At 36.7% G+C, this 25,528-nt stretch overlaps 1 protein-coding gene across 3 annotated transcripts; it reads left to right on the top strand.

Moving 5' to 3' along the window:
• Window positions 1-6,969: 6,969 nt before the first annotated feature.
• LOC149845554 (uncharacterized) lies at window positions 6,970-24,109 on the top strand. 3 transcript variants are annotated; one of them, XM_089995826.1, is made up of 4 exons: window positions 6,970-7,120; window positions 17,723-17,983; window positions 19,552-19,656; window positions 23,767-24,109. In XM_089995826.1, exons 2-3 carry the CDS (start codon window positions 17,775-17,777, stop codon window positions 19,640-19,642), a joined length of 300 nt encoding a protein of 99 aa, XP_089851952.1. In that variant the 5' UTR covers window positions 6,970-7,120; window positions 17,723-17,774; the 3' UTR covers window positions 19,643-19,656; window positions 23,767-24,109. The 3 variants fall into 3 exon arrangements, with proteins under 3 accessions (XP_089851952.1, XP_089851950.1, XP_089851951.1); XM_089995824.1 differs by lacking the exon at window positions 23,767-24,109 and having other exon boundaries at window positions 19,552-19,782; XM_089995825.1 differs by lacking the exons at window positions 6,970-7,120; window positions 23,767-24,109 and adding an exon at window positions 13,611-13,743 and having other exon boundaries at window positions 19,552-19,782.
• Window positions 24,110-25,528: the final 1,419 nt, after the last annotated feature.

Below are 25,528 nucleotides of genomic sequence, written 5' to 3'. Positions count from 1 at the left end.
TCGAGATAAGAGCGGGAGTGAAAACGTGGTAGCAGACCATTTGTCTCGCATGACGATAGAGACCATGTCAAATCAGGAGCCAATAGGAGAGGAATTTCTAGATGAACAGTTGTTGGTAGTCCAGAGCACACACATTCTCTGGTTTGCATACATAGTTAATTTTCTGGTGACTGGAAGCATTCTTGTGCATTGGACCAAAAGTGAACAAGAACACTTTAAGGCGCAAGCCAAACATTACTTCTGGGATGACCTAGAGTTATTGAAAGCATGTATAGACCAGGTAATTTGACGTTGTGTCCAAGAGGAAGAGGTTGAATACATTTTAAGCTTTTGCCACTCATATGCTTATGGGGACCATTTTAGTAGACGCAAAATGACTGCTAAAGTTTTGCAATCTAGATTTTTTGGCCGACCTTGCATAAGGATGTCGCTCAGTTTTGTCGCAAATGCATTCAGTGTCAGTAGATGGGAAACATGTCTAAAAAGGACATGATGCCATTGATCCCAATTCTTATCGTAGAAATCTTTGACGTCTGGGGAATTGATTTTATGGGACCATTTTCACCTTTGTTTGAGAATGTCTATATCTTGTTATGGTGGATTACGTCTCTAAATGAGTAGAGGTTGTTGCCACTAAAACTAATTATCATAAAGTAATGCTTAAGTTTATTAAACACAATATTTTTAGTCGGTTTGGTGCGCCATGAGCTCTTATTAGTGATGGGGGAAAGCACTTTAGGAATGTGTAGATTGCTTCCCTTCTAAGGAAGTACTTTGTCACCCATAAGATAGCCACCCCTACCACCCACAGACGAGTGGCCAAGTGGAAGTCTCAAATATGGAGATCAAGCACATTCTTGAGAAGACGGTTAGGCCAGATCGCAAGGATTGGTCCCAACAATTAGATGATGCCTTGTGGGCCTATTGTACTGTATTCAAGACTCTCATTGGCATGTCACCCTATAGGCTGGTATTCGGAAAGCCATGTCATTTGCCTGTCGAGCTAGAGCATCGTGCATATTGGGCCATTAAGAAATTTAATTTTGATAAGGCTCAAGAAGGAATAGAGTGTCAGCTATAACTCAGCGAACTGGAAGAGCTACGAAATGAGGCATATGAAAATGCTATGATCTATAAGGCTCAAATGAAAGCATTTCATGATAAGCATATTCAGAACAAATTGTTCAAGGTGAGTCAAAAGGTTTGGCTTTTCAACTTGAAACTCTAGTTATTCTCTGGCAAGCTTAGATCTAGATGGGACAAACCTTTTATGATTCAAGAAGTGTTCCCATATGATGCAGTGTTGATACATGATCATCGTAGGATGACCTCATTCAAGGTTAATGGACAAAGGATAAAGCCCTACATTTTGAATGCCTCGATGGAGCATGAAGCTAAAGAGATAGATCTCATTAAGTGCCAGGACTAGGGCAAGTGATTTTCTTTGTGTATTAATCATAGCTTAGGACTAAGTGGTTTATATCTCGTTCTTTCTTTTCTAGATAGATTTAATGTGCTTTTTAGTGTCTATGAGTCTTCAAGTTACAGGACAACATGGAGCCATGATGAAGCAATTTCAAGGCCAACTTGGCAGGAAAACCTTGCATCTGAGCATGTAGGTAGTGGTGCAACGATAAGGCATTTATCAACTTGTAAGGGTTCCAGAGCTTTCATCATCAGGTTGTATCCTTCATTCCCTTTATTCTTTTAGTTCTTTAGTAGTACATTCATTTAGTCTGCATATAAGCATGAGGGAGTGCCACTGAGGACAGTGACATTCAAGCATGGGGAGGGTGTATTTCGACCTGTCAAAATTTTTTGATCATGTGGACACTGCTTGTAGTAGAATTAGAATTTGAGAAAGCATGCATAGTTAATAATTAGTAGTTGTTGAGGTTCAAAATGTCTAGTTGATAATTTTATAGCAATGTGTTGAGACTTTTCATGGTAGACCTAAATGAGTAAGTTATTTGCATGTATTTTTTAAGCCAACTTTTGTATATAATTGTCTTAGGTCCACCAATATTCACTTATTTTCTTATACACATGTTTTAGTATAAAAATCTTGCACCATCAGAAAAAATTAAGTGAAAAAGAAGAATACAAGAATATTTGTAATTAGCTTATTTATTTGCTCTAATAAGAGAGTAACATATACCGAGTAGCTAGGCTTCAGTAGCTTAGAAAGTGTTTAAGTTCATGTGAAAAGTGCAAGTGAGGACCTATTAGACTTTGTGGTCTAGTTTGCATTCATAGCCTATGAGGTTTGAGTAAGTAAGCTCGAGGGGTATTCTACACCTAGTGCCCTAAGGCCATCTGGTCTGGGAGCCACCGACCCAAAGCTCACTACAAGGACCTTATAGAAAGCTCGAGGGGTGCAGACATTGCACATGGCCATGAAGAAAATGAATAAAAGTAAGTCTATCCTGATTCAAAGCTTTATTGACTCGAGTGATTAAGTTTGAGGGGTACTCTGTACCTAGTGTCCTAAGGTCGTTTGGTCTAGGAGTCACTAACCAAAACTCATTACAAGTGTCAATAAGAAAGCCCAGTGGGTCAGAGTAACAGTCACTTTACGCTTTAAATTATGTTAGTGCATTGTTTGAAAATAATTGTTCATGTGCATGAGAAGATATGTGAAGAAAAGGAAACTTGGGCAAAGATGTGTTTTAAGTTGTTTGGATAAGGTGCATGTAAGTATTTACTTGTTTTAAAAATATTCATGAACTTCTTATATTGTGGGGCAAAGAATTGATATTAGACAATTAGATGATGCATAATACTAATTTATTGCTATAACAGGCCTCTTGAAATTCTAAGATGACTAAAAAGCATTGATATACGTGACAAAGATGTATGTGGGTAGCATCACTAGAAACCCTCACGAGACCTCACTTGTCCACTGGGGTAACCCAGAGGTTTAAAGGGATTATTGCATACACTAAATGCAATTGTGATTCCTACGAAGTGAGTTAGGCTATTTAGGTATTGTATATTAGTTTCTTTTGCATTTATGATTATGATTTAATATGCAAGTCGTGTTTTGTTTCTAGCTTATAATTAATTTCCTCGAGGACTAGCAAACAAGCAAGCATGGGGGCATTTGATCATGTATGAAATGTATATCAATTTTTAATCATAAATTCATGCATTTGTATGTTAAAAAGTTGTTTAAAACCCATGTTTGTGTTGTTTCAAGGTTGTTTCAAGGTGCGAGAAAGTGGTAGTTCAAATTTCATCCAAATCAGACAAAAAATGGGCTCGATATAGCCATTTTAAGATATTTAGAGTGAATCTCAAGAAGATTCGGGTATAGATCTGTCTCAAACCTCTAATAATGGATCTGGATCAGATTCATAGCCTATCCAACCCAAGATCTAGTCATCCTTAGTACAAAAAGTCCAAAAGCCCTCTTAGGTGGCTCTAACCTTGTTTTTAGAATTCTCTATGGCATCATCCTTCTTCCTTGTATACCCCTGTATCTCTTCCATCACGTGTGGAGCAACCTCGGAAGGGGTGTGGAAAGCTACACATATCAAGGCAAGATCGCTCTAGCCTCCCTAATCCGTTTGAGAACTAGCTGCCGATAAGTTCCTTCTTATACTTCTTTTTTATTTTTTTTAGGATTTCTTACATATAAATCAATTTTTATTTTATTTTTCTTGCATATCTAGATCTACTTTCTATGATTTTTTTGTATTAGGATTGTTTAAGGTTGTTTAGATTAATTGTTTTATATTTTAAGATTTTTATGTTGGCTGAAAAACTCTTTTCTTCACGAGTTGAATTTTCTATGTCAAGCCTGAATTTTTTGGTCTAATAAACAGACTACTTTGGCCGATCTAGAAGAAGTTTAAGGCTGAAATTTTAGTATGTGTTAGTTTTACGTGTCTAGAGTATACCCTCCAAAATTCAGCTCAATCCGATCAGGGGTTGGGATTTTACGGCCATTTTACCGAATCTAGTTTTTCTGGTTTTGCAAAAATCCGACTTCCGGTTTTGGTTTTGGTTGGAGCGATATTTGGAATTTAATTTTATTTATTTTATTTATTTTTTTGTAAGTCAGTAATTTAAGTTAGTTTATTTTTGTTCATTAGTAGGTTAAATTAATTTCCAACAAGTTATTTCATTGTTTTAAGAATTAATTAGTTTATTATTTTATTGTTAATCGAGTATGACAATTTAGTAATTCTTCTTAATTCTAAGTATAGTTTAGTGTTTGCTTTTATATTTTAGTTTAATTAAGATAATTAAGATAGGTTCTTCATCAGAAAAACAGAGGATTTGATTTGTTTTTAGTTTCAATTGTTTTTCAATTATTTCCAGCAAGTTCTTTTTCAAGCATACTTAGTAGCATAGTTTCAATTGTTTTTAGTTCAAAGTAGTTTAAATTAGATTGTTTATTGTATTTATTTATTGTTACTTACTTGCTTTTTAATTGAATTAGATCAGTAATTTGTTACTTGCTTTTTATTTTGATTTAAGTTAACTAACAAGGTGTTTGTATAGTTCGGTTGGTTCCCGTTCTTAGTTTTTACAGGTGTTGACTGGCGAGGCGACCCTTGGTGGGAAGCAAAAAGGCTATTTTAGGTAAAGTAAGTGAAGATATTACAAGCTAAGGGTTGAAGCTAGGAGTGCTCGAGCAGTAGAAGATTGTTTTTGTTTTCTTTAGAATAAAGCATTAGGCCAAATTTATTTTATTTTAGATTCTATAATTTTTATTTTTGCTCAAACTATTCTAATAAGTTTTTACACGGTTGTTTACAATTCTTTTATTTTATTCGAGGCAATAAAGGTGTTCTTTTATTTGGAGTACACAAGTTTTTTTATCTCGTTCCCTGTGTTCAACCCAGACTTCACCATTAGTGTGAACCAATATTTATAATTTGGTGCACGATTTATACTGATGTTTTCATTAAAAATATCTTTCAAAAATACCTTTAAGAAAATGCTACCAACTATCTCATGAACCTAGTAACAAAAGATGCCCACGATGGGTTTCGATCTGTTGTATCTCATGTCAAGTGAACTTAGTAAAAAAGGTGAAGCATTTGAATGCTGACCTGTTGCTTTTTTTTTTTTGAAAGGCAAGCTGGGGTTAGGCAAACCCCCACCCGTTATTATTCAATATACTACTGAGGTTTGAACCTGCAGCATCCCACCACAAGGAGACATGCATTGACAACTCCTACCAACCATGCGGAGCCCCCTTCAATTGGTCTGACTAGTTATAATGATTTTTTTTATAGTATAAGGTGAAAACCCTTCATGACCGATTACACATTGGCAGGCCTCTAGTTGGTAAAACCCTCAAGGTACCCCTTGCCCACTGGGAGTACACCCAGCTTTGACCTTGTGGCAAGGGACACCACTCATGGGTTTCAAACTTGTGATATCCATCAACTTGGTGACATTCACAAGTCACCCCTATCAGATGAGCAAAGCACGTGTGGGCTATAATGAAATAATGTTGTTATAGTTCAATTAATAGCAATAATATGTTGTTTGTGCTTCTAGTAAAAAACAAATTTGAAACCAACCGAGGCTTCGCTTAAGAGCAGTTAGTGCACGTCACCTTGTGTTGGGACATTGCAAGTTCAAATCCCAATGGTATTGTTGTATAACTGGTAGGGGTCAGACTAAACCCAGCTTGCTTTAAAAAAAACAAATTTGAAAATTAGCAAATAGAGTTGAACAACTTCAACATCTTGGGAAAATCTTAAATTGCTATAAACATTTCTAATAGATCAACTAGGCACATAGATGCAATTAGAACCACACAAAACCAACATAATCCAAAATTGAGTAGGCTAGATTGAAATTGCCATAACAAAATATTTTGAACCCACTCATGTTCAATTGTGTTTGATGCCGAAGCTAGCCCTAACCAACCGAGCAACCCTGCGTGGGCAAAGTGCAAACAATGTTACTGCTCAAGTAACTAGATTTTGTTCAAATCCCTACTAACTGCCTACAAACAAACCCATATAGATAGAGAGTCGAAGAGGTGAAATCACATTGCACACTTTGAGTGTGCGGCTGCACCTGACTGCCCTCCATCTCTAGGGTACAGCCTGTCAACTATGTGGTCCAACAGAAAATGAAGGGTAAATCAGAGACCTAAGGGGTTTGGCGTAGTGGGATGGAGTAAGTTCATCCTATGGGCATTACCTCCCTACCTAAGCCGAAGCTTGATGACTCCCTAGGGTTGAAGGGTAAGCCCTCGGAGTTTTATGCTGACATGAACAAAGACCTAAGTATGGCAGGCTGAGTCAGTGTGACTAAGCCTCTGCGCCTGAAATAGTTTCTTCCAGTAAAAAAAATGAAAGGCAAATCAGGTGTGGTGGCACACTAAAGTGTCCAATGTGATTGTCACCTGATCTGAGGTCACATGGACATTGAATTTTGTAAAGATCTTAGGTAACCACATAAGTTAAATCAAGCCCACACGGACTCACCTTTGGTCCACAACTTATCCAAACCTTGGTTCCATCATACTCTAAACCCACATGAGCCTAGATCCAATCCAGACCCCATTAAGTTTCAATACTGACCCAAACCACAACCCAATTTCCTGGCTTACCCACTGGCTTATGTCATATGGACACACCATTTTGAGCGAGTGTCCCCCGTGACACAAGCAGACACGCCAGGAACGGTAATGTGAATACTGACATGTACAGACACTATTTTAACATTTTTAATAATATTTCAATATTTAATAGTATTATTTTAATAAAATGTATTTTTACTATTAAAATATATAAGAAATATATTTTATTATTTAAAAGATTTTGATGTGTCCTCGTATCCTATTCTTCGGTTTTTTCTTTCAAATTTGCAAGCGGAACTCATGTCACGTGTCCTCGTGTTAACGTATCTCTGTGACAGTGCCCACAGGCACCATGTGCTTTTGATTATTGAGGGTGAGGGGTGAGAGTGAGGGAAATACCACACCCGCGCCAAGCACACAACACATAAGCCCCTAATTCTCTCTTTGGCGCTCTCTCTCTACACCCTTAGGATTTGTTTTCGTCCTTCCCCTTTCGCTCGCGCCCTCGCTTCGACCGCCATTAACAACACCAACATCGCAGAATCCCTTAACTTGCTGTAGAATACCGTGAGTCGCTATTTCCTCGCTTCATTTATCCCTATTTCATTCCTTTTTCCTGTTTGGTAGTTTGAGGTTTCCGGTATGGTTATCTATTTTGATTTTCGCTTGCATTTGCTTCAAATTTGATTCTTTGTGCGTAGTTTTAGGGTTTTGCTTGTTATGGTCGGAAGCATCATAATGATTTTCCGGATGCAAGATTTTTAGCATATTTTGTGTTTTTCCTAATTTGGGAATGAATTCATTTTGTCTGTTTTCTTTGGGCGAATTAGTTTCCAATGATTGGATAGCTGACGTTTGTGTATCTTTTTCCTCTTTTTGTTTTCGTTTTTCGGGTTGTGGTATGACTGAGTGCTGTGTGAGTGGTTCGTGGTTCCTTTTGTTTTCATCGTGTTTGTGGAGTTTCTTTTTAAGGGGTTTTATGGTGTTTTCTTTATTCCAGAAGAGTATTTGTGCCCGAATTTAGTCGTTAAGAATCATCGATATGTTGTTTGTTGTTCTTCGTGGTGATTGACTTCTGCGGAGCAGTCAGTTGCTTTTGGTTAATGGGTTTGATGTTGTTTTGTGAAAATGCGTGTGTTGGTCACCGGTATCTTGTTGGGGAGTTCTCCAGTTGGGAAGAGAGTGTATATCGAATGAGAAGATTTGTTTTTACATCAATGCTCATAGTTGGTTTTGTGTATGCTTATTACAATACAGTTAATTAATACTGCAGCGTACCAAAAACTAGCTGGGGAACCATTAGTCTTTGCCACACATTTTTTTGTAGATGATAGTTGTTAGAATATGTTTGTGAAATTTCTCTTCGCCCCATGCTTTTGTGGTTGTTATTTATTAGAAGATGGTGTCGTGGGTGCCTGTGTTTACACTTGAGTGTGCCATGTGTAAGTGTGTGCCAGGTAGCAAGAATTTTGTTGAGGAGATCTTTGATAGTGCGCTTCCCAATGCAACGATCTCGCGAACCGACACTCCACCAATCTCACGATCCTCCTCTTGACCTTTTTGAATGAATAACAACCCAAGAGCACCAAAGCTAATGAAATGAAAACAAGAACAAACAAATGTCTCTTATGGACTTAAAAAAACACAACCAACCAATAAGAACACTTGATTGATCAATCCACACCACCCACACAAGGGTCAAATAAAGGCTTTTGTATTACATAGCTCAAAAGGCATTCAAGTTTACAAGGGCTTGAAGCCCTATTTATAACAAACAATAAGAATAGGGAGCAGCCCAACTAGCTGTTGGTCAGCAGCTCCAAGAGCTAGTTGCAGCTCATGTCCCAATCAGAGTTACCGGAAGCACCTAGGTAAGTGGGGAAGTGCGCTTCGGAAGCGCGAAACGTCGTGCTCCCGAAACGCGCGGGGAAGCACCATTTTTTAATGGGAAGCGTGCTTCCCTTTTATGAGAAACGTGCTTCCCTTTTATGGGAAGCGCGCTTCCCATCACGCTTCCCCCAGCTTTCCCCTCGCTTCCCCCATTTTTGTATTTTTTATTTTATTTTTTTCGCTTCCCCCTCGCTTCCTAGGTTGCTTCTGATTCGCTTTCGAGACGATTTCCGATTCGCTCCTAAGTGGTCCCATGCTTCCCACTTCTTAAAATTTTGAAAGTGCCTCACTTCCCGTTCCCGCTTCCTCAACTGGCAACCATGGTCCCAATCAAGGTACCAAAAAGTAAAAACTATCAAAAAGCAGAACAAATAACAATTTAAGCAGTCAGCCCCTAATGGGTGACCTCTATTACAAGGTAAAATGATCGAAATACCCTTGATGGGTATTCCAGTATATATATATATATATATATATATATATATATATATATATATATATATATATATATATATATATATATATATATAAGCTTATCTTAACAGGAGTTACGTATGTTGAGGTTTAATTGCTTCGTATTATAGAATGTGCATGTTCAGCATTCATGAAATTCATATTTTGTTTATGCAACTTTGAGATTTAATCTACGAATGTGTGGATTTTGATGAAACTTGATGATTTCATATGAATATGTTATGATAAGCATTTATATGTTGTTAAACGCTACATGATATGAAATAATGAATGCATGTGATAAATGTTGAGGCCCAGGATTGAGCTATGGTTCATAGAACCTTGTTGGCAAAATGTGTGATTGTTGGCAAAATATGTGATTTTATGATTTAAATGCCATGATATATGATGTGACATATGATATGCTATATGATGTGATGCATGTTGATCTATGCATGAAATGTGATATGCGTAGATATTTTTGAGATCTATTGAATGTTTAAGCTCGAATAATGGCTCTTGACCATGTGTTTGGTTGATTGAGTTGATATGTTTTGGTGCTCCGAAGTGGTAACCTAAAATCTTGTGATTTGTCAATTGATTGTAAACATGCTTGTGCCTGTGTTGGTAACTATCGACCCTGAAAGTAGTCAATTCTATTGATGTATGTATGACAATAGTTTTCACTGGATAAGATACCAGTTGAGAAATTGTTCTCAAATGATTCTTTGTGAAGGTGTGCATGACCAAATAAGGTAATTCGGCTAAAGCGGTAAGTCTTTATAAGAAAGTGCATTCTCCAACAGCAGGTAGCTCACGAATATGGTATATCCCTTTGAGGAAGTGCATTGTCAAAGACCAGACAGGCCATCCGTCTAGGGAGGCAACTCTTTGTGAAGTTGTACATTTTCTAGACCAGGTGATCCGGTATAGATCTTGTAAATCTTTGTTATGATTAAATGAAATGTTATAATGAATTGTGATGATCTTGCGAGTTGTTTGAGATCGCCAGTTATGAATCTATAATTTTAGGTTTTTTGTTATTGCATGATTATATGTTGAACTCAGATGTGAGAATCAGACCTTTATCAATTTTAGATCTTGATATGAAGTTATGATTGTGGTGCTTATGTTAGCGTATAGGTGAATGACACATCACACCTATAAATGACTAGATTGACTTATTAGGTGAATGACACATCACACCTACATAGTTTCATTGCAAATGATTGCATTATGATTGTCTGAGTGAATATATTACACCTATGCATCATGATTGATGTGTATCCTGAATATCTAACTGATTTACTTAGAAAGTATGTGCGTGTGTTTCACGCTTGAGTGGTCAAATATGATTTGACTTATTGTTTATAAGAAATATGTATGCATATAAAAATAATGCAATTACCTAAATGTCTTATATATATGCGATGACTTGTATTCTTGAATGCGTATAGATTATGCTTTATGATGTGAGTTAAGGTTAAATGAAATATTAAGTGATGAAATGCTTTTAAATGCCTTATGTTCGAATGCTTGAATGAATGACTTATGAGACGTTGTTTCCTTGTCTATCACTTGAGGATTGTCTACCACTTGAAGATTGATGAATAACGCATCATGTCTTTACCTTTGAATGCTTGATATGTTTTCTTCAAGCTTGGGTTTTGGGTTGTCATACTAGACTTTAGCGAGTCTAACCCCGTTTTATGGGGGACAGGTAATGCATGTAAAGTATGATGAATAACTGAAGCGAATGACTGGTCGAACTGCATCCTCGAGGGTCCACTCTTACCTTACGATCTTGGTAGACATAATCTTTTTTTGTTTTAAGTACTTGATCATGAGAGACTAAACCATTGTCTTTATACTCTTGTTTTGATTTTTATCTCTAATGTGATTTCGCCCAAAGCCTTAACCGTTTGAGAAAATCATTTTTGCATTATAAGATCTGATTTACTTATAAAAAAAAAATTGGTCTCAAAATTTTAATATTGAAAAATAATTAAAGTTAAATTTTTGGAGGCATTACAAAATGGTATCAAAACAGTTTGGTAAAAGTGACCACGAGATGCGAGTAAGACAACCTTCACTGGTAAGATATCTTTCTTATTGATGTAAAATTTTAATCATATTTGATATTTGAAATGTTGTTTATGTGAACCTATAAATATGCCTAGGATTCATATTTTAATCATAAACCTTGAGAAAGTGTTGTGATTGTGATTTACAATCACAGGAATCCTTAGAAAATCCAAGAATCGTAGGTCATTGCAAACATGCCTGAAGAGTTGTATTGTTTCACAACTGCAATTTCGGTTTTCCTCCCTCAACACCATTTTGAATGTTGACTTCATCAACTTTTGGTCTGTATTATAAATTACACAACATAGGTCCTTTCTGCCCTGATACAATACTGGGTTTGGGTTAACCCAAGTCTGATTATTATTAACTTGTAACCAAGTTAGATCGAATATATCCTGATCGTTACTGTTGAAAATTATGGCAGAACAAGTAGGTGATTTCCCCTTCAATCTCAATGTAGAACAGTTGGCATCCAGGTATCTTTTTTAATAGATGACTGAAATGCCATTTTTGTTAAGAAAATAGTAAAAATAATTTAATAGAATTAAGCCAACTGGCGCCATCTGAGAAATGTTTCTTTGGCACTGTATTACATTGATCCTCATTATGTTTAGATCCTTGAAATCATAGTAACAATCCTCACATGTAATCACCATAAAATAGCACTGTTGCATTCTGCATTTACTAATACCATAAAACATGGATAAAATGTGAACCCCAAATATTCTTGCAAGTTGCAACTAATTGAGCCATAAAATGGCCCGAGTGTCTTACATCAGTATACTCTTGAACTAGTGTTGAACTTACAAACTGGTTTGTGCCTCTTGTTCTTGAGAAACATATGAGGAACAACACCTCAAACTGGGGGTCCCCATGTCTCGTGTCTCAGTGACTGGGGGAACCGGCAAGTGAGTTTGCTAACCCCTCTTCCCAACTGGTCAGCATGTAACTGATGGGGGTGAGACACTGCTCAGGATCACCGTCCATCTTGTCTGCTAGATTTATTATCTTTTTTGAAAGAATACTAGATCTTAACTTGAATGTCACTTTGTCAAGAGACTGAATTTGTTTTACTCTCTCTCTCTCTCTCTTATATATATATATATATATATATATATAAAGAGATAAATGGGTCAGTGCTAAATTTCATATGCTAAATGAAATGTGCTAATGGGGTTTTCTGCTCTTCCGTGGCATGGTCGATTTACGAGGAATCCACACATGGATCATGTGTTTTTGATGAAAAGAATAATATTTGGAGCCTAGAAAATTTACAAAGATTTTAGACAGATGATTTTTCGAACATTGTAAAAACCCACCCATATGTCGGAATAAAACACTTCAAGAGCTGATCCCTATAAAATCAAGTACATAGATCACATCTGTACGGTTAGAATTTTAAAATAAAACAAAAAAACCCTGAAAAACTCATTTATCACGATTCATTTAGCTCTCTCTCTCTCTCTCTCTCTCTCTATATATATATATATATATATATATATATATATATATAAAGGTGGTAGCTGAGAACCAGTTTTCTAACTAACCATCATACCAACCGGGCTTTTTAAGGTTTTTTTCACATTTTCCTTAAATCTGACAGAATGCGTTCAACATGCTTGATTTTTTATGAATCTACCCTTGGATCATCCGATTCCAATACTTAGGTAGGTTTTTATAAGGTTTAGAAAGTCGATGGTTTAAGATTTTTCTAAATATTCAAGGCTTAAAAATCATCTTTTTCATTGAAAAACATGATTCAAGTGTTGTTTCCTAGTAAATTGATTGTGCTTTTAGGTCATTCGGATCTAGTTCAGGATCTACATCTAGTCCAAATTATCATTCTGGCTCAATTTTTGTCTGTACATTGCCATTTTGGCTTAATTTTTGCTCTAAGGTTTTGGATCTAGATCTAAATTATCATTTGAACTAATTGGATCTAGATTAGATCCAGTTGGATTGCCTTCTGAGTGGTTTGGATATAGATCAAGTCCAAACTAAGTTGTCGCTCTAGTTGAATTATCTTTCTATTGGTTTGGATCCGGATTAGATCCATTTCGAGTTGTTGTTCTAGTTTTGGATCTGGGTCAGATTCAGATCCAAACACCCTGAGTTGTCTTCTTGCCGATGGATCTAGACAAGATCGTATCGAAGTTGTCACCCAGGAGGCTAAGTTGTCTCTTAATCCATTTGCATCTAGGTCAGATCTAGATCCAAATAGCTTAGTTGGTGCTCTTGCGAATGAGGTGTCGTATGGACCTGAAAACTGCATGTTTCATCTGTTTTTTTGCATTAAATAAATTTCACTTTCTCTAAGAAAAAAAAAGTTTTGCCGACCTGAGTTACGGCCTATGTCACACGAACTCTTCTAACAGGGCACCGCACCCGCACCCAGGCGGGTGCGACACTTGGACACAATAAAGTCAACCACAGAGGTCCATTTCTATCGAAAAGTAGATTCAGTTAACCCTAATCAAGTCCATTTTTATCTATATTATATATATAAATACATAAATGCACACAAATACACAGTGTTAACTTAAAACTGTAAAAATTATATATCTGCATCCGCATCCGCACCTATGTGACATAGGTTACGGCAGTTTTTTCACTTTCCCTAACAGCCTAACCCAGTTTATCCCTAACCCAAGAAGAGGGACTCCATGGATTCTTCCGGCGACCTCTGAGAGTGGTGGCCAGATTCCGGCATCCTAATTGGCAGCGACTCTCCGGCGTCTCTCCGGAGGTGATTTTCCGGAGAGGTCTCTCTCTCTCTCTCTCTCTCTCTCTCTCTCTCTCTCTCTCTCGTCTTCTTCCGCCTTCCCCTTTTTGTTTTCTTCTTCTTCTCTGTCCCTCTCTCTGTGTGCGTGTAGCCGGTGAGGCCCTTTTCCAGCCATTTGTTGTCTCACTGTTCTTGTAATTTAGGATCTTTGTAATTTTTGCTTTTTTTGAAAAATAATGTATGCTGTAGCTTTAGCATTTAAACTATCATGAAATGATTTAATATAAAGATTAAAGACATACTTTGAATATGATTACCACCAGTTTTATGCGTTGTTATTTTTAAGTTCCTTATCCTGGATTTTTTCCTGTACTGTAGATGGAATTGTTATGCCTGGTTTGTGTGACTGAATAAGGGTATATAGGGATATATTGATTGTATGTTGATCGTTGAATTTCAGAATAGATTTTCTGACTTGGATTTGGTTACAGAATAGATTTTCTGATTTGTGTATGACTGGGTATGTTGCAAATGCTGTGGTGATTTTTGTGTATCATAGGCTGTCATCTATCATTCACATAGCATATTCTCCTGTGAATTTTCAAGCTCCATGTCATTTAGACTATGAATGTTTCTAATTTTTTCAATGTTTTATCTTGTAAACATAAGAAAAATCTTCAGAGTTACATATATTAGCAAATGATGCAACTGCAACAACGGTTTGATATTGGTAATTATTTTGTTGAGGTAGTCCAGATTTCAAAGTATATGGTGCCATGACATAGCAAGTTTGTTGTGTCAAAGATCAACATGTCAAAAGGCTATTCGTTCTACCACTGCGTCCTTCTTATGCAACTAATATTCCTATGAGATTATAATGTTGATATGCAGCATTATGGAGCTATGTTAATTGCCTATGAGTTGTTTTTTTCTCCCTACAATCCATAGATGTGCCCTACAAGCTAAGTCACACGGACTCGACTATAAGGTCGACGCACCCGCGTTGACACGCCCCGACACGGGTGCGGCTTCGGACACAGGGCGGACATGGTCAACGTCGGACTCGGTCAACACACCGGGGCCAAGTCCGTTCACATTTTTGACTCGGTCAACTTTGATCGAGTCTATTTTTGTCCATTTTTAGGGCAAAAGACGTATAAAAACTAAAAACAAATTGATCTTTATATATATATATATATATATAGCCGTGTCCTCTAATGAGCACAACTTTGACCGAGTCTTATTATTTATATATATATTTTTTAAAAATATATATACATATATATAGCTGTGTCCCCGTGTCCAAAATTTTTTAAATTGCTCCGCACCCGTACCCGCAACCGTACCCGCACCCATGTGACATAGCCTACAAGTTATTTGTGAGTCTTCAAGTGTAAGGTGTCATCTGAGATACATTATTATTTTTAGATTCAATTTGGCTTCTCTAACAACTTTTCAAATGACATAATGATATTTATTGCTCTATGAGACTGATTATTTCTACAAATGACAATGAACTGAGTGTTGGTACGTGAAAGATCTTTTTTTACTCATGAAATCTTTAATTCTTACTTAAATATTGATTGCTATAGGCAAATCTGGTCAGTAAATTGCAAAACCAGGTTTTTTGCCATCCAAATAGCATTTTCAGATAACCAGGTTATATACAGTATACAGGTTAGCAGCTGTCATCTAAACAGCAAAACCAGGTTTTTATTAAACCAAGTTTTCTCAGCTTGTCATCTAAACGACACCTAAGTTAATCAAAGGCCTTTGCAAAATTGACATATTTGACAAGAGAACTTGAAGTGTTTAATTGGATATAATGACAGTACAACCAATGATGGTGTAGTCTAAGCTGAACGTAAAATGGTTATAGAAAATGACTAACGATTTAAGGCCAGAGTAAGCTTGTTTTATTCTATTTGTAAAAGATATTTGTTACATAAAATGTCGATTTGATATTGTAACATCCAAATTCCAGCTGCATTTGACTAGGAAGGATCCATATTGAACCATAATTGGCCTCTTTACGTTTTCTATTATTTATTTTATTTGTAAATAATATTTGTTAAATATAATGTCAATTTGATATGACAACATCCAAATTCCAGCTACATTTGACTAGAGAGGATCTCCATATCAATATTCATGTTCATTTCTTCCTGAGTGTGGATCATGTCACGGGTACATCTAACGGCTCTTGGATGCAGTTCATCCATGACCCATGATGATGAATGACATCCTAGTGTTTTAGATGGGGCTCACAAAATTTTCAGTGTTGTTGACACTCTAGATTATATCTAGAGCATCTTTAATGGACACCTGAGAGCAATGACTCCAGCCATGGTGGCTGGGTGCTGTTCATCCATTAAATGAAAGGGAATCCTACCTGATCCACACTCTTTCTTCCAAAATTTTGCACTCTCACCTGATATGTTCTATGTACTGGCACATGCATGAGGTTTCATAGGGATGTCCTCCATTTTAGGATTTAAGTGGGCAAAATCCCCTTCCCATATAGTAGTAACACGGGTAGAATAAGACATATCTCCCTTGTTGCTATTTGCCTAACCTATTAAGGCAAGAGAAAAACCTTGTGCTAAAAAAAAGATAATAAAGAAATGGTGCATCATTCTTATAGTGTTCCTTCAGGGCAGTGGACAGTGTTGTTCGCTATATGTGTAAGGCATGGGACACGCTAGACACTGCATTCAGTGTGGACGCTCGGGCTTTGTCCAAGCCCCCCCCCCCCCCTTCCCTGGAACAAGGTTGTTCGAACCGCCTTGGACACCCCATGATAAAAAATAATAATATTAACAACCTGACCCCGACAACTGGCCCCTACCGCCCGACTTTTTTCCTCACTCCTCTCTCCCCCTGCATCTGCTCCCTCTCTCCGATGTCCGCTCCCTCTTTTCGACATATGCTCCCTCTCTCCGACGGTGCTCTCTCTCTCTCAGCTGGTATAGGATTAGAGGAATGTCTCATGTCTCTCTAGGGCTTAAGTTAGAATGAATGCTCAATCCGAGATTAGGGTTAGGGTTTGTTAAAATCTTTGCTTTTTATGCTTAGTTTTTAGTGGTTTTTGTGTTTCAATGCTTATTTCGGCTTTTTATTGTATGAATGCATGTTAAATCCGAAATCCTATTTTATGTGGGGTTAGGATTTCCTAAATACATGTTTTTTATGCTTAGATTTTAGGGTTTTTTGTGTTTTAATGCTTAGTTCGACATTTTATTGTGTGAATGCATGCTACATTCGAATTTCTATTTCGTGTAGTGTTAGGGTTTCCTAAATACATGTCTTTTTATGCTTAGATTTTAGGATTTTTTGTATTTTAATGCTTTTTTGGTTTTTTATTGTGTGAATGCATGCTAAATCCAAATTTCTATTTCGTGTAGGCTTAGGGTTTCCTAAATACATTTTTTTATGCTTAGATTTTAGGGTTTTTTGTGTTTTAATGCTTATTTTGGCATTTTATTGTGTGAATGTATGCTAAATTTGAATTTCTATTTTGTGTAGGGTTAGGGTTTCCTAAATACATGTTTTTTATTGCTTAGGTTTTAGGTTTTCTTTTGTTTCAATGCTTATTTCAACATTTTATTGTATGAATGCATGCTTAATCCGAATTTCTATTTCGTGTAGGGTTAGGGTTTCCTAAATACATGTTTTTTATGCTTAGATTTTCAGGGTTTTTTGTGTTTTAATGCTTATTTTGGCATTTTATTGTGTGAATGCATGCTAAATTTCTATTTCATGTAGGGTTAGAGAAATGCATGTTTTTTATGCTTATATTTTAGGGTTTTTTGTGGTTTAATGTTTGTTTTGGTTTTGTATTATGTGAATGCATGCTAAATCCAATGTTTTTTTGGGTAGGGATAAGGTTTGTTAAAAGTTTATAGTCTTACGTCTACAAAAAACTTGCCCAAGTTTATCTTGTTACCAACTTACCATATCCAAGCGGATGAGTTTTCATCCCCCGATCTTCATACTGCTTATTTACTTATTTCGGACAGTAAGAGTGCCTGATTAAGGAGGAGGAAACGAGGGAGGGAGAAGGAAGCAGCGATGAGTCTGAAGCAGTTGCTGATGTCTGCAGCGTTCAAGGGTGTGACGGAGGCAAGGGCAAAGATCTTTGGGCACGTCCTCAACCTGACGGGGCAGAGGTCTCCCCACAAGATCCTCCGCAAGAAGCTGATCGGTGACAAGGTGGCCGAGTGGTACCCCTACGACATCAAGAAGGATGACCCCTTAGTCATGGGCAGGCTCGAACACGAGTACATCTCTCTCTCTCTCTCTCTCTCTCTCTCTCTCTCTCTCTCTCTCTCTCTCTCTCTCTCTCTCTCTCTCTCCGAGTGACCTGATGCTTATGATGCATGATCACTTATCCAGAAGTTGGATTTGAGTTGGGATATTGCATTTCCCCTTCACAATGCAATATCCTGTCATCCCACTTATTGAGATAAATGGGTGCAATCATTTATAGACCAAATAAGCGTAACTTCACACATCAACCCTTCAGCTTGCTTTGTTTGTTCATTGATTCTGTACTGTTGCTGAACTCTTGAGTACAGTGAGTAACATGGTGTTCTGTATGTGATAGTACAGTTATGAGAGAGTTCAGAACTCCCATATTTACCATTATATCAGTTGGTTCCACTAACCACCACTCTGCAGTCTCGCATTTTTAGCAGGAAGAATTAAAGAACATTATCTATCAAAAGTATGTTGTCTTAATCTTACAAAGATTATATGGCATCTGTCTCATATTGAAGTTGAACCAACATTGTCTGATTCACTTTCTTCAAAATTCATTAAAAAAAGAAACAAAAATAAATATATTTAGACTACTCACCCTACTAACAGAAGGCAGAAACTTGTAAGGCTTTTCATAGATTGTAAGGCTTTGAATAAATTGTTTCAATCATTTACTTGGCCTTCACGTTTTTTGGTTGCTTGATCTGTCAACTTGATGCGTGTCGCTGGAAAAAAATGGTGCCTCCCTATCCAACCCAAAAATAGGAAAAAGAGAAAAAGGGACATATTGAAATAGCTGGATAATATCAAACAAGCATAAAGCCTAAAATGTACATTACATCTACAGTGAGGTTGTGATCTTTGTATTCCTTTCATGTGATCCATTTCTTGAAAAGGTAAAAAAGTTCAGAATATACTTAATTGAGTTATAGGGCACCTCCCTTTGGAAACCAAGAATCCTTGCTGCTGCAGAATGTCCTGAACCTTCTCTTGGAGTCAAACAAGGATTTGCTTATGACATTTTTTTCCTTTTTTTTTCTTTTCTGAATGCTGATATGATCATCATATATGATAAAACAAGTAAATGCATTACAATTAGTATGTAACCTATTTGCATTAAAGGATTTTGTTCATACAGTGCACTACACCCTCAAACCCTTAGAATATTTTGTTCCTTTATTGTCATTAAGGTCCTGCCTGATTCTATTCTTCATTTCTTTCATCTTTTATTTAATATGCTTTGAGTCAGTGTCAAACATTCGTGCTGATATCTTTGTCCCACTGAACACCAAAACTATATATTTATGATGAGATAAGCAAATCTCCATGGGACTGGTCTGCATATTCTGCCCCTTGGGCTTCTTGGTAGTCAAAAGTGGCAGGAAATCTCTACCATGGAATTTGCTGCATCCTAACCCTCTCAAGGTGGCTCTTTTTTCCCTGGAGTAAGGGTCCTCATCATGCTTTGCTAGATGAATGTGCCAAGGGTTAGTCTAAGTGGGCCGACCAACCTTGCTTTCACTATGTGGAACTTAATTGTTTTTGGGGCTTATAAGCAGGCCATGTAAATTATTACATATTTTCTCAGGCGCCTTGCTAAGCTTGGAATGCTGAAGCGTCGTGGGAAGGGACCACCCAAGAAGGGCCAGGGCAGGCGTGCTGTTAAGCGTAGTAAATAATATGCATTTAGCAGGTGATTTTTTTTTATAAGTAGTAAAATTGATGTACCACTCTCAAACATTTAATTGTTGCTTCTTTAGATTTTGAGATGGAAGTGGAGAAAACGCAGACAGTAAAATAATAGTCTACATTTACAACTTTAGTAGGTTACTTATTCCTTTTTTTCTCTCCCATATTCTGAAATTTACCTTATTAGAAAAGTGCGGTCTTGTGTAGTAGACTGCCTATATTCTTAAGGACCGGTTTCTTGTGCTTTTAGAAAAAACTGCATGGCGTTTCAAAATCGAGTTTCAGCTTTTGTGAAACGGGTTTCGTACAATACCTGGCACTGGTACGCCTGAAACAGAGTATGCAAGGTTAATTAGCGTTTCATTGCAACTATGTTATATATATGTAGGGTAGCTGCTTACACAGATCCTTGCCTACTGCAGCTTACAGGACATTTGAATGGTTCTCTTTAGTGTTTTTCTCGAATTTGACCATACAGGTGTATTCTACAAAAGCTTGATTTTATAGGGATTGACTCTTGCATCGTCGAATTCAGATGTGCAAGTAGGTTTTTATGAGGTTTGAAAATTGACGGGGTAAAACTTTTATAAATATCATAAATATCAAGGCTTAAAAAAACATTTTTTTATTTAAGAAACATGATACAAGTGTCTTTTCCTTCAGATTTGTAAAAAATTATATATAGAATCACCAGAATATGAGAACTGGACATATGATAACTAATGTATGAACCACTATTTTCATGGTTTTTGTTCTTTTCTCTTAAATCTAACTATACGGAACCACGTCTTGAATCATCCCATTTTGATGCATAAACATAATTTTTTTAAGGTTTTAAAAATCAATGGCTCATAATCTTCATAAATATTCAAGTATTCAAAAATCACATTTTTTCATCGAAAATACATGATCCAGTGGTTGATTCCTAGCAAATTCACCTTCTCAAGCACATCCACATGGTTGGATTTGCAAAAACAGTGTTGGAAATGCCCACATTTCTAGTTACTATATATATATATATATATATATATATATAGAGAGAGAGAGAGAGAGAGAGAGAGAGAGAAGTACTTGAAAAGAGTTGTTCAAGTGCTCAGAATAATTAGGAAATGTGATTCTTAGGAAGCAGAAAGTAGAAGCTGTCTACCTTGATTCCTGTAACTAGAAATCTCAATTCCTATATTCAAGAATCATGATTCTTATGTTCCAACGATTTTATTGCTTTCTAAATGATTCCCTATTGCCCGCTTCCCCCTTCACTCTTTTAAAAATTTGAAATAACTGCTTTTCGATTCCAATTGTTTTACTACTTGATTTTAATTTTCGCTTGGACAACTATGCTTCAAACAACCACTTAGTGGTTTCATTAGAATTAGTCACTCATGTTTTTAATTTTCTCAGCCTATGCTTCTTTACCTATCTAGAAACCATCACTGACATGGCTACAGCCATGAGGGGGTTTATCCAAAAAATGAGTCTGCCTTTTCAAGCATGGGATTAAATGGGTCACACAAATAAATTTTTTCTGAAAGCAAGCATGACTTCCAACTCCAACAGACATGGTGCATGATATCACCAATAAGGGTGTCAACCCATCGGGTTTGGGACCCAGGTGGAACCCGACCTTGTCCTGATTTTCGGATATGGTATCTGGTCTGGACCCGAGTTTAATCAGACCCACCATAAGAGAAACCATACCCAGATCCGATAAGAACTACATGAACCAGACCCGGGCCATACTTGGGTAAAATAATATATTTGATCATTTTTACATTGAAAAATTGTGGGTCTTAATTAAAAATTGGATTAGGCACGGGTCTGGTATAAAATTTCACAAACTATACCCAGATCCATGTGTTAATCATACCAGTTCTTAATGAGGTCTTCTTATTTATCACCATTCCAGGACCCTATAGAGATTGGTACGGGTTGGGTTTGGGTAAACCTGACCCATTGACCCAAATTCGACCCGTTGACACCCCTAATCACTAATCCAACAATTGCACCATTTTCTGGCTTTGATAACATCATTAATGAATAGGGTGATGCAATCTTGACCATCCATTTGAAAATTAAGTAAAAATTAGAGATTGAAGCTGCCATCAAACTTTTAAAATGGATGGTGGACCATACCACAATCAAACCATTTTTTAAATTTGTCATGTCACACGTGCTGTCACAAGCATATAGAATTTTTCACAAACCCACAATGCGCCAAATTGTCTGACCAACCCAACAGCCAAAGGTCATACACCATCACTTTTTCATGTGCTGAATTATTTCATTGGCCCTGCGCAGCATCTCGTGCACAACTGCCTAGCGAAAGTTGATCAAGCGTATTTTCAAATGCGTATTCTATCTGGTTCATGCCACATAAGTGTATAGTCGTTCCATATTGACTAGCGAGCGCGTAGATGCCTTAGCCTTGTGTGCCATGGAGCGTATCACAACTCCATAGGCATGCTCAAGCATAACCTCGTCATAGAAGAGACAAGGCCTTGTGACCCCAATCTAAGGATCACTTGATGATTGTATGTCATAGCGAAGAGTATCATCTAGATTCGTTCGTCGACTACTAGGCATTTACTCGCCTAGTCCCGAGTCACCATATTCGGTTGAAACCATTTAAGGTGATCCTTGAGAGAATTAACCCTAGCCCACATGCACCTTCGTGCGTTTAAATGCTATGCATGAAAAACTCATCTAAGTCTAGAGATCCTTAACTAAATTTTCAAAGGCATCATCTTATCTGTTGGCACTGTTTAACCAAAAAATGTTTCACGTCTGTGCCGCTACACACCATTGCACCAACTAAAATACCGCTGTCTATCGCATACCATGCTACCACCACACGTCACCGATCATGCTAACATATACTGCACATTCCTACACTCAATGCAGTTTTTACGTAGTAGAACTCTGCACTGGCCCAGCGTCATTCTGAAGGCTCCATCCGGGACACGTGCTTAATTAGCATACAAAACAAAGAGTACGAACTAGGTCAGTGCAACCTCTAATGGTAACTCGTCAGATACCACCCTGATGTCGTTCATCAATGCGGTGAACAGATTTGAAGTATGTTTTCAACCGTTCATTTTGCAAACTTAAATATCATTCAATTATGGCATCAATGGTATTGAAAAAAATGCCCAACCCAATCGCTAAGTTCAACCATGGTGTTTTAGATACGAATGAGCGGCATCAGGTTGACCTATGATGGATCACTGACAGAAGTCGCTCTAGAGATCACCGCATAATAGTGACACGACCACAATGTTGAGATCACAGGAGCGGCTAAGTGTCGTGGCTATGATACTAGCCAATCACATGACAGCATTGCATGGGCCCACAACTACATAGTGCAGGCCCTACATGAATTGGATTGCCTGTGTCAAATAGCCATGGCACTTTGCCACTCTGTTAGCAAAAGTTGATTTTATTATTGCTTTCCACCAAACTCAAAAGCAAAAGGCACTCCTCCAAACAATGAAGCCCCACTTCCTTTGCATGGTGATCACCTTTGGCACACAATACTACCAAACGGGAATACTTATCTCCAAAGGAGAATATATTCCAATATCTTGACTTTGTGTTTTATGCATGGTTATCAAATCCAGTAAACTGGATGAACTGCCCTGAGCATGTATGAGAGATGGTTTTGTTGGAACCTTAAGATGATGGGGAAGGTTTTATCAAAATTTGGAGGAGATTTTTAGTTAGACTTTTTTTCAATATTTAACGGATTAGATGAGATTCAATTCATCATTATCTTATCTTGATTAGTTTCTAGATAAAATGTATTTATTTGAATAAAAATCCTGTATAAGTATGTGATTTGGCAGATTGAGTATAATGAAAAATAAAGAGGGAGCGTGAGCTTTTTCCTGTGGATGTAAGCCTTTTGCCGAACCATGTAAATGTCTTGTTGATTTTATTTTCGTCTCAATTTTTTATTTTGTTTTTATTTAGTCTGTTTTTTTTTTTCACAGGTTTGACAGACCAAACTATAATGGGATACTTTAATGATGTTACAGGACATTACTCCTATTAAAAAAGATATGTAACTTTCCTTCAAGCATAATTTTACTGACGCAAAATGTTGTGTATTTTGCAGTGACTGTGTGCGTTGATGAATATCCGGGACCTACCTTACAAAAGGCAACACAATTATAGATATTGGTTTGCCGTGGAATATACCAGAAAGTATTTGCTGCCCAAGTGCTTAAGTGATGCAGGAGCCGAGCAAAAGACACAAAGCCTATCAGGGTTTCATTTGAATCCATTTTATGTTTTGAATTTTTAGTTTGTATTTAAATATTAAGTTCAAGTGATGAACTCATATCTAATCATGATAGAAACTTACCCTAATTAGAGTTTATCAGTTAGGCAGTTTGTTTTGATTGTGATTGAGACTTATCATCTATAAAAAGATTAGAAATCTTATTGTTAAATGAGAAATGAGGTGAGTTAAATCTAATTATTTACATTTCTACTTATTTCTAGTTTTTTTTTCTATTTTTTAGATAAAATTAGATAATTAATTCTAGATTAATCGTAGCAATAGATAATTCAGTAGATCTTATTCGTAAATCTGAAGACGAATTTATATTAGTTGATATCAAAGCAAGACCTCGCCAACAATGTTGCGAAGTTCACAAAGTGACTCGAAAGCATGTCTAGACAAACATGAATTTTGTGAGAGCTTCCTTGCTTGAAATAAACAAAAACATGCATGACATAAAAGAGGCACAAAAGGTTGCAAATCAATGGATTGATACGTTGAAACGGTTGTTTGTGGAGTTTATTCATACTCGAAGCAACAAAATAGCAAAACATAATCAAATTTGGAATTCAATAAAAAAAAAATATCTTCTCAATGGATCTATGTCTATGCTCCCATCCCGCCTATACCACAATCATGGATTTTTCATACGTGTGTCAGTCATTGAAAGTGGATTCCATGTGTAGGAAACAAAGTGTCCCGACATCGATGGGCATGGCTACAACAATGCCTATGCACGTTGTTTGTTCTGGAGCCTCCAACAAGCGCCCACCAGCAACTTAGGATCATATGTCCAAAAGGAAAATTATCAATGACCCTCCAAAACATGCCCTAGATAGTAGGGGTGGCCGCCGGCACATCTACCTCCATTCCACTAAAGCAACCAGAGGTGAGAGGGTACAGTTACCCTATCGATTGGCATCATTTTCATGGTTCTTTGAAGTCAAGTGGAATTGAAAAAAAGCACAAGTGAGATCCATACTTCTTCTCCAACCCATAGAGAATGACATGAAAGGAGCAGAAGACTCCAAATCCATATGGGTTTATTTGGATCTATTTTATGTTTTGAACTTTTAGTTTGTATTTTGATATTAGGTCCAAGTGATGGACCTATATTCAATTAGAAAGTTAATCACAATAAAAACTTACCTGAATTAAAGTTTTTCAATTAGATATTTTATTTATTATAATTAGGGATTCTCATCTATAAAAAGATGAGAAATCTTATTGTTATACTCAGAATTGAGGTGAGTTAAATCTAGTTATTTAAATTTTCAGCTTTTTTCCTTATTTTTTTAGATAAAGTTAGATAATTTTATATTAATCGTAGCAGTAGACAGTTCAGTAAATCTTCTTTATAAATCTAGCGACGAATTTACATAAGGAAGTCCATGGTTGAAAGTTGGAACTCATCAGGGAAGGTTGTTTTAACCAAATATGACACCATGAATGTATTTAACATGGTCAAAAAGTAGGAATCAATTCCCAAATTGTATTTTTTCAACATAAAAATATTTTTTTTAGGGTTTAAGTGCATGTAACTTTATAGATATGATCTATATAATTTATTTGGTGAGCATCAACTTTTGAATCA

The sequence above is a fragment of the Nuphar pumila genome, chromosome 2 (assembly GCF_984573655.1).
Source record: "Nuphar pumila chromosome 2, dmNupPumi1.hap1.1, whole genome shotgun sequence".
NCBI lineage: Eukaryota > Viridiplantae > Streptophyta > Magnoliopsida > Nymphaeales > Nymphaeaceae > Nuphar > Nuphar pumila.
The sequence above is the reverse complement of the archived record's forward strand: the minus strand, read 5'-3'. Positions and strand labels throughout refer to the sequence as shown.